The sequence below is a fragment of the Marmota marmota genome, unplaced genomic scaffold (assembly GCF_001458135.2).
Source record: "Marmota marmota marmota unplaced genomic scaffold, marMar, whole genome shotgun sequence".
NCBI lineage: Eukaryota > Metazoa > Chordata > Mammalia > Rodentia > Sciuridae > Marmota > Marmota marmota.
The window spans coordinates 266,913-281,875 of NW_025999945.1; the positions used below are offsets into that span (position 1 = coordinate 266,913).

At 40.9% G+C, this 14,963-nt stretch overlaps 1 protein-coding gene across 1 annotated transcript in view; it reads left to right on the forward strand.

The window, feature by feature from the left end:
- Tspan14 (tetraspanin 14) overlaps positions 1-14,963 on the forward strand; it is a 48,297-nt gene that overhangs the window by 12,163 nt on the left and 21,171 nt on the right. The window contains exon 2 of the mRNA XM_015500060.2: positions 8,291-8,388. Within this exon, the coding sequence (XP_015355546.1) occupies positions 8,308-8,388 (81 nt within the window). The 5' untranslated portion in view covers positions 8,291-8,307. The remainder of the gene's footprint in view (positions 1-8,290; positions 8,389-14,963) is intronic.

Below are 14,963 nucleotides of genomic sequence, written 5' to 3' on the forward strand. Positions count from 1 at the left end.
CATCTGTGCTGAACATGTATAGACTTTTTTTCTTGGCAATATTCTCTAAACAATACAGTAAACAACATTTGCAAAGCATTTGCATGGTATTAGATATTATAAATAATATAGATATGATTTAAAGTTTTAGAGGATGCATGAAGGTTATAATACACTGTTTTATATAAGGAACTTGAACATCTCTGGTTTGTTTTCCAAGGGGGTCCTAGAATCAATCCCTTGCAGATACAGAGGGATGACTGTACTTTGGACCTACTCAATAATCTCCCTATTTTAAGACCAGTTGATTATTCACCTTAATTGCATGAACAAAGTCTCTTTTGCCCCCCCCCCCTTTTTTTTAATGTGGTGATAGATTCTTCTTCTTGACTTTTATACTTTACTAAATAAAAAGTAGCAACTAAAAATACTTTGAGATCTTCCTGGGATAGAAGTGATGAATTGAACAGACCTAATTTTACTTTCTCAGAAAACCTCACATAAGTTAAGGAGGATTTTAAAAAATGAACCCATGAGCATGGGTAGAATGAGAAAGAAAACAACAGCAAGAAAACTTTTGCAAACTAGGAATTGATGGACAAGTATTCCAGTTTAAAATGTAAGAATTGATGGCACCAGATTATTTTGAGGGGTGAGAGGGGATGAAGAGCATCCAAGATGGGTAATATGATGGTTTGAAAGCAACTGATGTGGTTACATACCTAGACTCCTTTCCTTCTTCTGTGATGCTAGGTGATTGCCTCTCCCACTTTTCAGCTGGATATTGGAGATTAATTCTGCAGAAGGAAAAAAAAAAAACCAAGGGCCTTGGAGACTCCAAGTATTTTGGAGGGTTCATATGAAGATCACCTCTATTCCCCAATCTTCTAACCCTATTTGGCTTCTAGAATACTGATATCCAATCCCTTGGTGATTAAAAAGCAGTCTCCCCAGAGGGGTAGCATACACCTATAATACCAGAGGCTTGAGAGGCCAAGGCAGGAGGATTGCAAGTTCAAGGCCAGCCTCAGCAGTTTAGCAAGGCCCTAAGCAACTTAGTGAGACCCTGTATCAAAATAAAAAATAAAAAGGGCTGGGAATGTAGTTCGGCAGTAAAGTGCCCCTGGTTAAATCTCCAGTACCAATAAATAAACAAATGAATGAATGAATAAATGGATAAATAAATAACCAGCCAATCTCACTGGGGAAACCTAACCAGCCTAGAAAGAAAAGAGAAAAAACAAATGATGCTGATAAGAGAGATTTCCCAGCAAAAGGCCAGCTAGATCACTCTAGACAGAAACTTAGCTGCCCAGGGACTTAGCGTTTCCCAGTTAACTTCTTGTCATCCACCTTAGTCATGAGGATTACCAAAGACTAGTAGACATATTAAGAAAGTAACTAACATGAAAGAAGGCAAAGCAAATAAGGGGAAAAAAACTTGAAAGAAACATTCTATTTAGAGAAAACAATTTTTGAAAAAAACTCAGAAATATACTGAGTTAAAGAAATACTCCATACATGAAATAAGAATAGATACCATGAAAAAAATCACATGTGGAAAACCAAAAGTTATTTAGAAATTAAGAAATGTGGGCAGAGCAAAACCATCAGAGAATTATTAGAAGGTAAAGTTGAGGAAGTCTTCAAGGAAATAGAGCAAAAAGTTGAAAAGACAGATAATAGGTTAAAAAAAAAAAGAAGAAGAAAACAAAGAAAGAAAGAATGAGCCAGGCTTCCCATATCCATTAAAAGTTGTAGCCAAAAGGGAAAACAAAGAATGCAAGTGATAAAATCTCAAGGAAGACATTCCTAGACTAGAAAGCTGTTTTTTTTTTTTTTTTCCCTAAATAGGAATGGTCCTCTGAATGTTGAGCCACATGGTGGAAGGTAGACATAGACCGATACTCTGAAATCTCAGTAAGCTGGGGAGCTAGGTAATCCTGTAAGTTCACAGAGAGAAAAAAACAGGTCAAATACAAAGATAAGGGGGGCTAGGGTGGTGGCTCAGAGGTAGAGTGCTTGTGGGACGTGTGAGGCCTTGGGTTCAATTCTCAGCACCACATACAAATAAATAAATAAAGATCCATCAATAACAAAAAAAATATTTAAAAAAATACAAAGATAAGGAATCAGTACTTTGGGGCTTCTCAGTGCTCTAGAAGAATATTGAAGATGGTGGAGCAATGCCTCATTGTTCTCCATGAAATTGCTTCTCAGTATAGAATTGTATACACAAACTTATTAAAGAGTGAAGGTAGAATATTATTATTTTGTGTTCATGTAGGAATATGTAACAACAAATCCCATCAATATGTACAACTATAATGCACTAATAAAGAAATGTGGGAGAGAAAAAGAGTGAAGATTAGCTGGATAGAGCACCTATGTAGCATAGGCGAAAGGAGCACAAAGATGTTTTCAGATATACCTGTTCGGAAAAACTCGCCTTTTGCACTGAAACCTTTCTTCACGAAGGTGAGCCAAAGACCAGACCTTCTGAAGACTGTATCCCAGAAGGGAAAGGGAGCCCTAGGCATCAGGTGAGATGGAAGCAGCTCAGAAGCCTCTGGAAGGGATTAGAGATAGAACAGCTGGTGTGTAAGAACTTATTCAGAGTAGATTTAGACACCTGACATTGAATTTGAGGTTGACTTTGGCCAAATTATATTGTTATATTATGTGCATGTTTGAATATGTAACAACAAATCCTATCATAATGTACAACTATAATGCATCAATAAAAATATGGGAAAAAATGAATTTGAGATTGACTATTGGTAAATTATAGAAATTGAAGCAAATAAAAATGAAAATAACTCCAGAGAAAATAAAAATTGCACGGGAAAAGCAGACAGTTGTGGTTTACTTGGCTCTTTTTGATGACCCGTATGGTAACTTTGTAGTATCAGCTCTGAAAATTACTCTAGCCACTTCTACATCTTATCATGGAGGAGAGATGGAAAAGGTCAGACATGGGAAGGGTAGCTCAGGGGCAAGGTGGTTCAAGGGCAGTCTAGTTAAATCCTCATCTTTAGGGTAGGAAGTAGACAGGTAATGTCCCAATTTGAAAAGCAGGGACTAGTAATTCAAACATTATATACAGACATTTCTAAGAGATAGTAGGTATAAACAAGAGTCATCTAGAAGTTGAATGTCCTTAGGAGAGGAGGCCTAACTTAGGGGTGGGGCCAGGGTCTACTTTTTTCTCAGCACGGTTTTTACAATAGTTGGTTCTTAGATTATATGTAGATATAATTTTGATAAAAATTTAAATAAGAGCAAATCTAAAATGCACAGCATGTGAAAAGAGGAAGTATTATTCCAGGAATATCATTTTAAATTTGTGCATGCAAATTTGTGCACACTGGATTACTTTTTGTCAAATGTATTACGTATTTCATTTTGCTTTGCCTTTTTTTGTTGTTGTTTTTTTTTTGTTTTTGGTGGTACGAAAGCTCCAATCCCAAATGCTCTACACTGAAATTAGTCATCCTCAACCCATGAAATGTATTTCATATTGTGAGCTGTGGTCAAACAGTTAGAAAGCCATGTTGGAGTGGGTTCTCATTGCCAGTTCACTTTTCACACTTCTGAATTGATCAAATATTTTATAGTTGAGCATGTGCTACTTTTCAAATTACAAATGGACAGTGGGGAGGAATCATACAGCTTAATGTAACAGAAGTAGACAGGAGCCCTGTTTATGATGACTGCAGGGCTCGTCACCACCCACCCTGCCCACCCTAGCAGCTTCTATTTACATTTATAACACCAGGGAGGAAATGGTGAGGGTGATAGTGGAAACCTTTTTGGAAAATCACCTAAAGGCTACACACCATGCAACCATTTTCAAGCTCCTGAATTCCACTTTGGCCGTTTTTACCCATGTGCTTACAAATTTGCTCCATCATGCAAACTGTGATGTTCACATTTCATAGTGTGTATTCTTTCTCATGGTTTATTTTCATGAGGCATATTCTTGGTCATGAATTTATTGGTTTAAGGGTATGACCAGATTTTGGGGGTGTTAAATGAAAGGGTAGTAACAGATCTCTTTGCTGCCAGCAAGATACAAACATGCTTGCCAGCAATAGTGGTGGTTATCTTGTTAAATTAAGAAGTGTGAAATAGTATCTCTGGATATTGTTTAAATTTTATTTCCAGCTGGGGGAATATAGCTCAGGGGTAGAGCACTTGTTTCACATATTCAAGGCCATTGTTTCAATCCCTGGCCTGCAAAAAAATTTAAAAATTAAAATTTCCAGTGACATTATTTTTATCTGTTAATTATATTGATTTTCCATTTCATAATGTTCATAAGTGCTACAGCTGCATATCACTTATTATTTGTTTCCTTTATTATTTTAAAGTTTCTTTTAATCATATGGGAATTTTGAGTAGTCTTGTACTTTTTCCCTGTTGCCTCAGAAAATGAGGCCAGGGACAATGACACATGCCTATAATTCCAGCTACTCAGTCTGAGGCAGGACGATGGCAAATTCAAGGCCAGCCTGGGAAACTTAGAGAGACCTTGTCTCAAGGTAAAATAGAAAGGGCTGAGTGTAATTCAGTGGGAGAGAGCTTGCCTAACACGTGAAACCCTGGATTCAATTCCAAATACTGTTTAAAAAAAGGATGATTAAGCTGGGGTTGTGGCTCAGTGGCAGAGTGCTTGCCTAGCATGTGTGAGGTACTGGGTTCCATCCTCAGCACTACATAAAAATAAACAAATAAAATAAAGGCATTCTGTTCATCTCTAACTACAAAAAGAAGAGGAACCCAAGTTTATTAAAAAAAAAAAAGATAAGATTAACACGGACCTACTGAGATACTCTGTTTTCCAAGACATGCTTATTTAACTCTCCTCAGATTGCTGATATGTTGTCTCAACATTATTAAATAATTCTACCTTTGACCCTGTTTTGAGAAGTTGATGAATTGACAAACATGTGCCTTGTATTTGCTATATAAATATTTTTTATTAATAAGTTCTTGGAATTGAGACAGTTTGAGGTAATAATAATATTTATATGCACACAAAATAGATTTTGGATTCTTCTCTACTGGGTGGTAATTAGTTTTGGAAAAGTTTGTCCATCTACTTGTAGGAAGCCAATATGCTTAGTCGTGTGTGTGTGTGTGTGTGTGTGTGTGTGTGTGTGTACTTTAAGGTAAATGATATAGGTGTTAATGGACACATCACTAATAGAGGGCCAAGTTCTGCTTTCCTTCAGTATGACTTGGTTAGCAGATAAGGTGAGATGCCAATGACCATGTTCACTTTGAAGTCATTTTGGGTTAGGTCTGGCTGTTGGGATTCTCTGACTTGGCTTTGGGCCCCAGCATCTGTGCAAGCAGTTATTTCTTGTTTGGTTATGTGGTTTGTGGGGTGAAGAGAGTAAAGCAGGTGGGGAGAGAAGCCAGGTGCCCTGTGGAAGGAGAATCCATGCTCCACAGCATGAGTCTCCCTGCTGTTTGCATCTCTGTGAGGTTCCCTGTGGGGCATCTGTTCTCCATACTGAACTGGATGGACTTGTAGGAGACAAGGGATCTTCAGGGTGAGATTCCCTGTGTCACCACAGAATAATCATGTCTCAAAGACCCTGGGCAAGTGGAACAGGATTGAGTCACCCAAACTGAATTGGTTTATTTGTTAATTTATTAGTAGTTTCTTTATGGAACTGCAGTCAGGGAGAGAGGGGGGATTCTGATTTGGTTGGCTAAAGGGCACTTTCTGGTGGCAAAAGAGCACTTTCTAGGATTCCTAAACATGGAAGGCCCTTCCGCCTTCCATGTCTTTAAGGCCAGCTCTGGGAAGGGAAGGGCCATCTGCCTTTCAGCCTTCTCCAGGAACCTCAAAAAAGAGGGTACATTTTGCATTCCAAGGAACAGGATTGTCTTGTAGGTTAAAAAAAATAAGTAAATAAAAGATACAGTTTCTACCACTATTTTCCTGCCTTGTGGTACATTTTCAGCTGAGTTTGCTGTTTTTTGTGATAAACGTAATCAAGTTTTAGGTTTAATTTTTTCCCTACATGTCTGAATCCATCTATAGTCTACCACCAAATATTCCCAAACAAAAACAAAAATTCCCAGTGCTTTGGGGCTCTATAATCGGTGATACAAAAACAGATGGATATTAGTTTCTTTGGGTAGTTAATTGTCTGCAAGGAGTTTTCCTCTCCTGACCCTCAGTCTGTGTGCTGTACCCCAACCAACAAGGCTCTTTTACTTTCAGAGGATCCCCAAAGCAACTGCAGCCCCTACCCAAGCTGATACCTGGTCCTCTGGCTACATGTCTGGAAGCATGTCCCTGTTTTCTGAGGAACTTGTCAATAACGCAGATTCAGGGCCCAGCCAAGACCTACTAAATTGAATTGGGCTGTGGGATGAGAAGTGCTGTAATCTGTATTTGGAATAAATGATTTTGGTACCAGCTGGGGTCATCACTCTAGTGGTATCAGGGACTAGTCAATAAAAACCCTGTTCTAGTTGGAGATACCAAGGCCCCAGGAGGGAAAGCCTTGGTAGGGTCAGGCCATCCTGCTACAGATACCTCTGTCTCTACCTGAGATCCTTGTGCTTCTTCCTGCAGCACCTCACATGTGTCCAGCTATGTTCTAGCCTCTCAAAGGTGTGTCCTTATCACAGAGTCCTTGGGCACTGGGATGGCTGTGCCTCATTCTTACAGGGCAGTTTTGTGGAAGCATTCTTCTAATGGTGGTAGGAGGGTAGGAAAGAGGGCTGCTGGGTGGTTGGCACCTTCCTGGCTAGGTTTTGAGTTCAGACAGACTGGATTCTTCCGACAGGGCATTTACCTCTCTTCCATCCCTCCTGGGAAGGCGAGAGCAGGGTGAATGAATGGTAGGCTCTAGACAGCCTCTCGGTTCCATACCTTAGGAGGGTTGACTGAGCAGTCGATCCACTTCCAGAGGATTGTGCTTCCTTGTCCCTTCTCTGCACCATTGTCTCAGCAAAGTGGCAGGGCTTCCATGGCTTCTGCCGTGTAAGAATTTGAAAGTTGTCAATCTTCACACAATATACAAAGGTGGCAGGTGCTGATTTCTTACTGTCTATTGGAGATGGATTGTGTCCTCACTGGCCATGTTGTTCTGGCCCTGATCCCTGTTCTAGCTGGCTTCCCCTTACTCTGGGAAGGTGGGAGGTGAACAGGGGGCTGGGGAGGGAGCTTTGCTCTGTGAGCTTCAGATCCTGAGCCTGAATGTTAGCTTAGACACCCTCTCCTTCCCCAGCATAAGCCTTGCTTTGGCAGCAGAGATTTTCACCTTCCCCACCACTCCCCACCAGAGAATGGTAGAGGAATTTAGGGATCACCTGGATTATCACTGGGGTTCAAAAAGGAAAAAAGTATAGGTGGGCCAGGCCCTCAGAGTTTTCCCTTGGGACCATCCCCCCTTTTGTATGATTGTGACAGACTTTGGGGAATGGACTCAGATAAAATCAGCAGTTACCACCCTTCAAAATGTAGGTCACAGGGTGTTCCCACAGGGATTGTATAGTCTAAGCTTTATTATAAGCCCCAAGAAGCCAAAGATGTGGTCGGTCATAGAGAGAAGGCAGAGAAGAAGGGGTGGAGGCAAATGCTGGTAGCTATGGGTTGTCGGGGTCTTTCTACCCAAGACAGGGTGCTGGGCCTTCATCTCTGTGCAGGCTGAGCTTGGGAAGATAATAGGTAAATGAATATGGAACCTTAGTTCTGGCTTTATGTATTGGCTGTATTTGGATCATGCAAACCTGCCTAACCTTTCATTTCCTCTTCCCAAATGTGACTCTTTGTGGTCAGGCTCTGATTCCTCATTTCTTTGGTTGGCTCTGGAGTGTGGAAGGATATGGAGTGTGGAGTCAGCTGCTCTTGGTGCAGATGTTAGATCTATTATTGCTCTCTTGTCCTTGGGCAAGTCACATGACCTTTCTGAACTCCTGTTTCCTTAGCATGAAGTGGAAAATCAATAGCCAATCGTGAGGTGATAAGCTGAATGTTTGTGATGATTCCAAGCAGCACTCCAGGGACTTAAAAGACGTTTTAAAAATTGTTATTTTCCATTCTTTAAAAATTTCCTCCTAATTTTGTTTGTTTTCAAAAGCCAACCTAATCTGATTTTTACCTCATACATAGCTGATATTAGTAGTAGACTGTGCTTGGACTAGCAAAAGGACAAAAGAGAAACAATTCAGAGATTTCTGGAATCTGTATGAGCCTCAACTTTTTTCTTTTCTTGGGGAGCAGGTTTTGGGCAGATGTCTTAACATTAAACCTGCCCTCTCATCAGTTGCTGTCTCTTTGCAGGTCCTGCTTCTCAGAAGATGCACTATTACAGATACTCGAATGCCGAGGTCAGCTGCTGGTACAAGTACCTCCTCTTCAGCTACAACATCGTCTTCTGGGTAAGTATAGGAGAACAATCATATTTTCTTGTGCAGTCCTTCATGAATATATCATGATTCTGTGCATATGTTTGATTGTCAAGCCCTGCCTAGGTGAGGCTCTGGAACCAGCAAATGTGATGGGTGAGTCAAGGTGATTGAAAGCTGGATTAAGGACCCCTAACTCAGCCTTGGGTTTTAGGAAGGCTTGGAGCTCTGGCCCAGGTGCTATCTTTCCTGACCTCAGAAGGCTCCCAGTGAAATGAAGAGAGTATGGTACTTGTCAATTCAATTCAAATTCAATGTGTATTTGACTGTGTGATGCTTATGGTTTACCAAGAGCAGGATTAGCTTGCTTGGCATTAGAGAGCAGGCAGGGAGAAGCTCCTTGGCTGGGGGTGGCTAGGGAAGAGCATTCTGAGGAGGTGACTTGGGGGCTGAGATCTAACCTCAAACTCAATATTCTCTTGCCTCAGCCTTCCAGATAGTTGGGACTTCAGGAGTGGACCACAGCCCCTGCTATGAATATTAGTGAAGGAACAGCCAAGTGGGAGTCTGGGGGATAAAAGCTCCAGGCAGAGAGAATAGCAGTTGCAAAGATCAAAAGAAGGCCATGTGACTGGAGCCAAGCATGAGTGAGAGGGAGCACAGTGTATGTCAGTTTTCTTTGTCAGTAATCATGGTGGAGGTGAAAGTCTTGGTCATTATCAGAGGAAGTAGTAGCCTAAGAAGAACATCAAAACAAGTGAGCATGTTGACCGAGGAGAGGGAAATTTGGAATATTGAACCCTGGGGTGCCAGAGGCTGGGTGGAGGAGAAAATCCATGCAGAATTGGCTGAGTGGATGGACTAAGGTGAAAGGGAGACCAGGAGAGCTCATGTTATAGAAGTCTCTGAAGTAGAAAGGAGCAATCAGCTATGCCTCATCAAGGTGATGCAGGATGAGGACTGAAAACTGGCAGTGGCTTGGACACCGTAGAGGTGGTTGGTGACCTTGATTGGAGACACTGTGCTCTGGGTGGGAGTGGGGCGGTGATGGAAACTTGGCTGGAGTTGGCCAAAGGAGCCAGCAGAAAGTGAGGGAGTGAAACTGAGACTCTTGGTAGTTCTTTAAAGGAACTTGCCTTAAAGAGAAGAAGAAAAATTGGTCACTGGCTGGAGATGGTGAAAGAGTTGAGATACATCATGTGTGTCTTGCAGTAGAATTGGTCCAAGGAGAGGAACAGGAGGACAATAAGGGACATGATAATTAAAAATGCTTTTAAACCATAAGCCTTTTAATGGTTGAAACCATTAGTATTTGTTATAGTTTAGCTCTTGAAAGTTTAGATTGCAAAGTCCCATGTGTTATAAGCTTGATCCCTAGCCTAGGTGCTGTTCCACAGGTAGGGCCTAGTGGAGGTATTAGGTTATTGAGGGGTTCCCCTGAAGGAGTTAGTGGGACCTGGTCTCTTCTTGTTTCTTTCTTTTGCATTATGGCTGTTAGGTGAATGATTTTGCCATATACTGCCTCCCTGATGTGCTGCTTCTGACCACAGGCTCCAGAACAATGGGCCAAAAGTCATGGACTAAAATCTTCAAATTTTTGAGTCAAAATAAACCTTTTCTCTTTATGAATTGATTATCTCAGGTATTTGTTGCATCAATGGAAAGCTGACTAGCACAGTATCTGTGGATTTGGTGGTTCCTATTTGGACTGGAACTTTTGAAAACAAGGCAGACTCACTAAGACTTCCCAGCTTTTCAATATTGTTTTATATCATCGTCTCCTGGGAATTCATCTCAGTGTGTTCTGTTCTGGAGATCCAATGGCTTGGCCATTGACAGGGGGATCCAATGGCTTGGCCTTTGACCCCAGGTCATTTGCTGTGCTTAGAATAGCCTTTCACAAACAGTGCCATCACTGCTCCTGAAATAGGACATTGCTGGACCTTGCAACTGTTGTTCCTGTGGGTCCCTCCTAATGGGAGAACTGTGCCTTGTCCACATCATGTGTGGCTTCCCAGACCTGCATTGCTCCCTGTCTGGAGGGAAACCTCTGGACCCACCTGGCCTGTTCCCCCACTGCTCCAGGTCAGGTGAATGATAGAGGGCCACCTGGGGTATAGACAGCTTAACACTTGGTACACTGGAGCACTGGCTTCACCCCTGCTGGCTGTTCTGCCTCAGCTTTTTTCCTTCACCTCAGACTGTCATCCAGATTTTTATAGCTAGAGCAGAGCTGTCCTCAAGCTGCTGTGGCTGAGGGCCCTGGTCATCTCTGTTTCTTCAGGAACTTTTTAAGAACAGATTCTTGGCTCCTGGGGAGCTGTACTCACTTGCCTACTCACACATTATAGCAGCAAATTCAAATAGCAGAGTTCATGAATTCAGGATTGCAGCAAGTCCGCTTAGTGGTTGAAGGGCATTGTAGTGTTATCAGGGTTTTGCAGAGTTGGCAATGTGTGCTGTTGAGAGTTAATCATTTTTCAGTTAGTGTGCACTGGGGCTGAACAGCAGGGAAAAACCAGAAACAGGAAATGAGAGCCTGGTTGGGAAATACAGGTGGGAGACTGGTCACGTTGGTCAGGCCCAAGCTGCCCTGACCCTCCTTGCTAGGTCCTGGCTGGGATTTGCCATCTTCCTCTGTGCAGTGTGGAGTAAGGCCTGAGAATTGAGATGCACAGTCCTCTGTTAAGCTCATGGAGCAGAAAGGAGGATGTCAGGCTACTCTGGGCACCAGGGTGCCAGTCTGGACTCTTCACTGAAACTGGTTGTCTTTGATAAGCCTGGTGTTCTTGTTGTGAAACATTGTTCTCAGCTGCTTGCTGTCTGCCTCATAGGGTTGCAGAAATGTTTCAAATGGTATATCTCTTTAGAGAAATTTTCTTTTTTGAAATGGCGAGAAATACAAAAATAGAAAAATGTAATGAGCCTTACATTCCCATCATCGGGCTTCAAAATTATCCACTCATAGCTGATCTTAATTTCATTTGTTCCCCCCACCCACTCTTTGGATTATTTTGAAGCAAAGTCTGGATAGATGATTTTGCACAGTGTTGGTACTTGTTTTGTTTTGATGATTGAGGTGAGCAGTGGAGGAGGAGGATTGCTCAGCAGGCGGGGATGAATATGCAGAAGGCAGTCTGTTGTTTCTGCAGCCAGTTCTAGGTGATATGACAAATGCAAGCTTTAATTTAGCAGTTTGCCCCCATTGAGCATTATTTTCACAATAATTTTCTTTAAAGATAAACGCCTATAGCACTCTAACATTTTTTGTTAGCTCTTTTTTGACTTTGGAGCTGAGATTTCCCAGGAAACATCAATACATGATTGGGGTAAGAAACATGGATGCCGCTGATGTCTCTCTTCTGTTCTGAATTTCATGTTTCACATAGTGAGAATGGAGCTGGGCTTCCTGAGGGGTCTTATTATAGGGATAGGAAAAATTGCTTCTAGCCAAAATAGTTTTTTGTTTGTTTGTTTGTTTAACAGTACTGGGTAATGCACCTAGGGGTACTTTTCCACAAAGAATTTGAGCTTTCCTGGTTTTGCTGAGGAATTCTCTAGAGCTGCATTCCTAGCTCTTTCTGGATTTTATTTAAGACAGGGTCTTGCTAAGTTGCCCAGGTTGGCCTCAAACTTGTGATGCGCCTGTCTCACCCTCCTGAATCATTGGATTTATGGGCACTGCAACACCTGGCCCAACAATAGCATTTTGAGAGTACGAGCATTTTTTACTTTTTAAATTGTGGTTTAGTTAGGCTAGACTTGTTTGCAGTGCAAAATCTTCAGCTCAGGGAAACGAAAAATCAAAATCACAGTGAGATACCACTTCACATCTATGTCTGTTCTTTAAGAAAAAAAAAAAAAAAAACCCAAAACAACCCAAACTAAATGCTAGGAAGGATGCGGAAAAATTGGTGCCCTTGTCCACTGTTGGCAAGGATGTAAAATGTTGCAGCTGTGATGGAAAACAATATAGTGGCTCCTCATGAAATTAAAAATGGAATTACCATGTGATCTAACAATTTCAGTTCTAGGTATAGACTCAAAAGAATTGAAAGCAGGATGTTGAAGGGAGATGTGTATATCCACATTCATAGCAGCATTATTCACCATAGCCAAAGGTGGAAACAGCCCAAGTATCCTTTGATGATTAGGTAAATAAAATGTGGCACATAAATGCTGTAGTGTCTTATTCATCTTAATATAGGTGAACTTTGGGTACATTATGTTAAGTGAAATAAGCCAGATGCAAAAAGACAAATTGATTTCACTTAAAAGACAAACCTATGATTCTACTTATGTTACCTGGAGTAGTCAAAAATCATAGAGAAAGTGGAATGTTGGTTGCCAAGGAGTGTGGGAGAGAGAATGGGGGAGTGTCTGAGTCCATTTGTGCTGCTCTAACAAATTACCACAAGCTGGGTACTTATTGAAAAGAGATGTTTATTTGCCTCATGGTTCTAGAAGTCAAGAAACCCACGCTCGGGTCCGCATCTGTTGAGGGCCATCTTGCTGCCTCACAACAGGGCAGAGGCATCACATAGGCAAGAAAGAGGGCAAGACTAGCAGAACTTGTTTTTGTAACAAACCCATTCTGGTGATAATGAATTAACCTAACCACTCCTAAAGGTCCTGTCTCTCAACACTGCTGCTTTGGGTAGTAAGCTTCCAGCACATCAATTTCAGGGAACACATTCAAAGAGTTACTATTTGATGGTACAGACTTTCAGTTATGTGAAATGAATTCTGTGGATGGATGGTGGTGGTGGTTGCACCAGACTGTCATCTACTTAATACCACTGAAATCCACACTCATATTGTAAATTTTACCACAATTTAAAAATTTTTAAATTTTTTAAAAAAACTCACTTTGGCTTGCAGAAGGAGGGAAGTTGGGAGAAGATTGTGTTGGAGGAACCATGTATGGCCCTCTGTATAGTGTTTTTTTTTTTTTTAATTTATTAGTATATTATTGGTACATTTATTGGTAATTATATGTATTAGTAGGATGTGTTGTTACATATTCATACATGCACACAACATGATTTGGTCAGTTTCATTTCCAGTACTTTCCCTCTCCTTTCTCTCCTTCCTCCCCTGGTTCCCCAAGTGTAGTATTTTAAGAATATTCTTGTCTTCACTACTGAGAAGATGTAGTACCTATTTCTCTCCAAGTATTATATAATAAACTTTTATTATTGCATGAGGTTCAAGAAGGCTCAACAAGGCAGCCAAGGATTACTGCATTCCCCCTGCTCCACCGGCTCGTGGTTTCATGTCCTTGTGAGCAGAATCCTCCCTTTCTTGAGGTCTGCATTTTCACAGCAGCATCACCTGATATAGAACATTCTTGGTTGTGACATAGTCTTTGTGATTATATTTGTTTTAGAGAATCCCATATTGGACTTTTAGGTTGTTTTCAGTTTTTTTTTTCCCCATCCTAGATAAGGATGTAGTGATTATTTTTTTATAATACAGAATTCTTCCTTTTGGGGAAAGGAGGGAAGTCGTTTGCCAGGATAGATTCCCAGGAGTGACATTAAGTGGGTCAGAAGGTGTATACATTGATTTGACCTGCCTGACATACTTATAGAGTCAAAACTACTTTTTCAGAAAGCCTGCTCCAGTTCACAGGAAATAGACTGCCTTATCTTTGGGTGTAGGTAGACGTGCGTGTTTTTATACTGAGCCTTGCCAGGGCAAAGGGCAAGGACTACTCAGAGTCACCAGGGGAACTTGAGGCATAGCCAAGGGTGCTGGATCTCTGCAGGGCTGTAGCCCCTGCCCTCCTCACACAGGCCTGAATGAAGCAGAGTAGGGATCACAGAGGAAGGGATATCCAGGATGCACCAAGATTCTTGCCGGGTCATATGGTTATTGAACACTCACAGGGTATTTTCAAGGTGAAGTAACCTGGTATGTGTGTGTACAGTTTGATGACAATTCAGTGGGCCATACAACCACCATCATCAAAATGAAGATGTGAAACATTTCTGTCACTCCAGAAGCTTCCTTTGTGTCTTCTGCAGTCCCTTCCTCTACACCCCTTCCCCAGGTCACAATCAGTCTGCATCCCCTTGCCATAAATTAGACTCAACTCTTTTATCTTTGACTTCTTAATATCTGATTCATTCTACTATCTTTTATCAGCTTGTATGATTACATGACCAGTGTAACTCTACATCGTGTACAACCAGAATAATGAGAAGCTATACTCTATTTATGTATGATGTGTCAAAATGCGTTCTACTGTCATGTATAACTAATTAGAACAAATACAAAAAAATGTTAGGTGATTTTGTTTTTAATGTTTTTAATTCCAATGATTTAAAAAAATCTTTTATAATTACTTTTTACTTTTATTTTTCAAAAACTAAAATATGCATAACAAAAAATTTATCCTTGTAACCATTTTTAAGTTCATTGGCACTAAGCATATTCACATTCTTATCCAACCATGACCGCCATCTATTTCCAGTTCATTGACTGCTGTTCTTTTATTTATTATTTCTCACCTCTATTTGGAACTATTTTGCTTTTTTCTTAGCCTTTGAAGGTAGAAGATTAAATCACTGGTTTGAATTTCTCTTGTTTTCTAGTATAAGAAT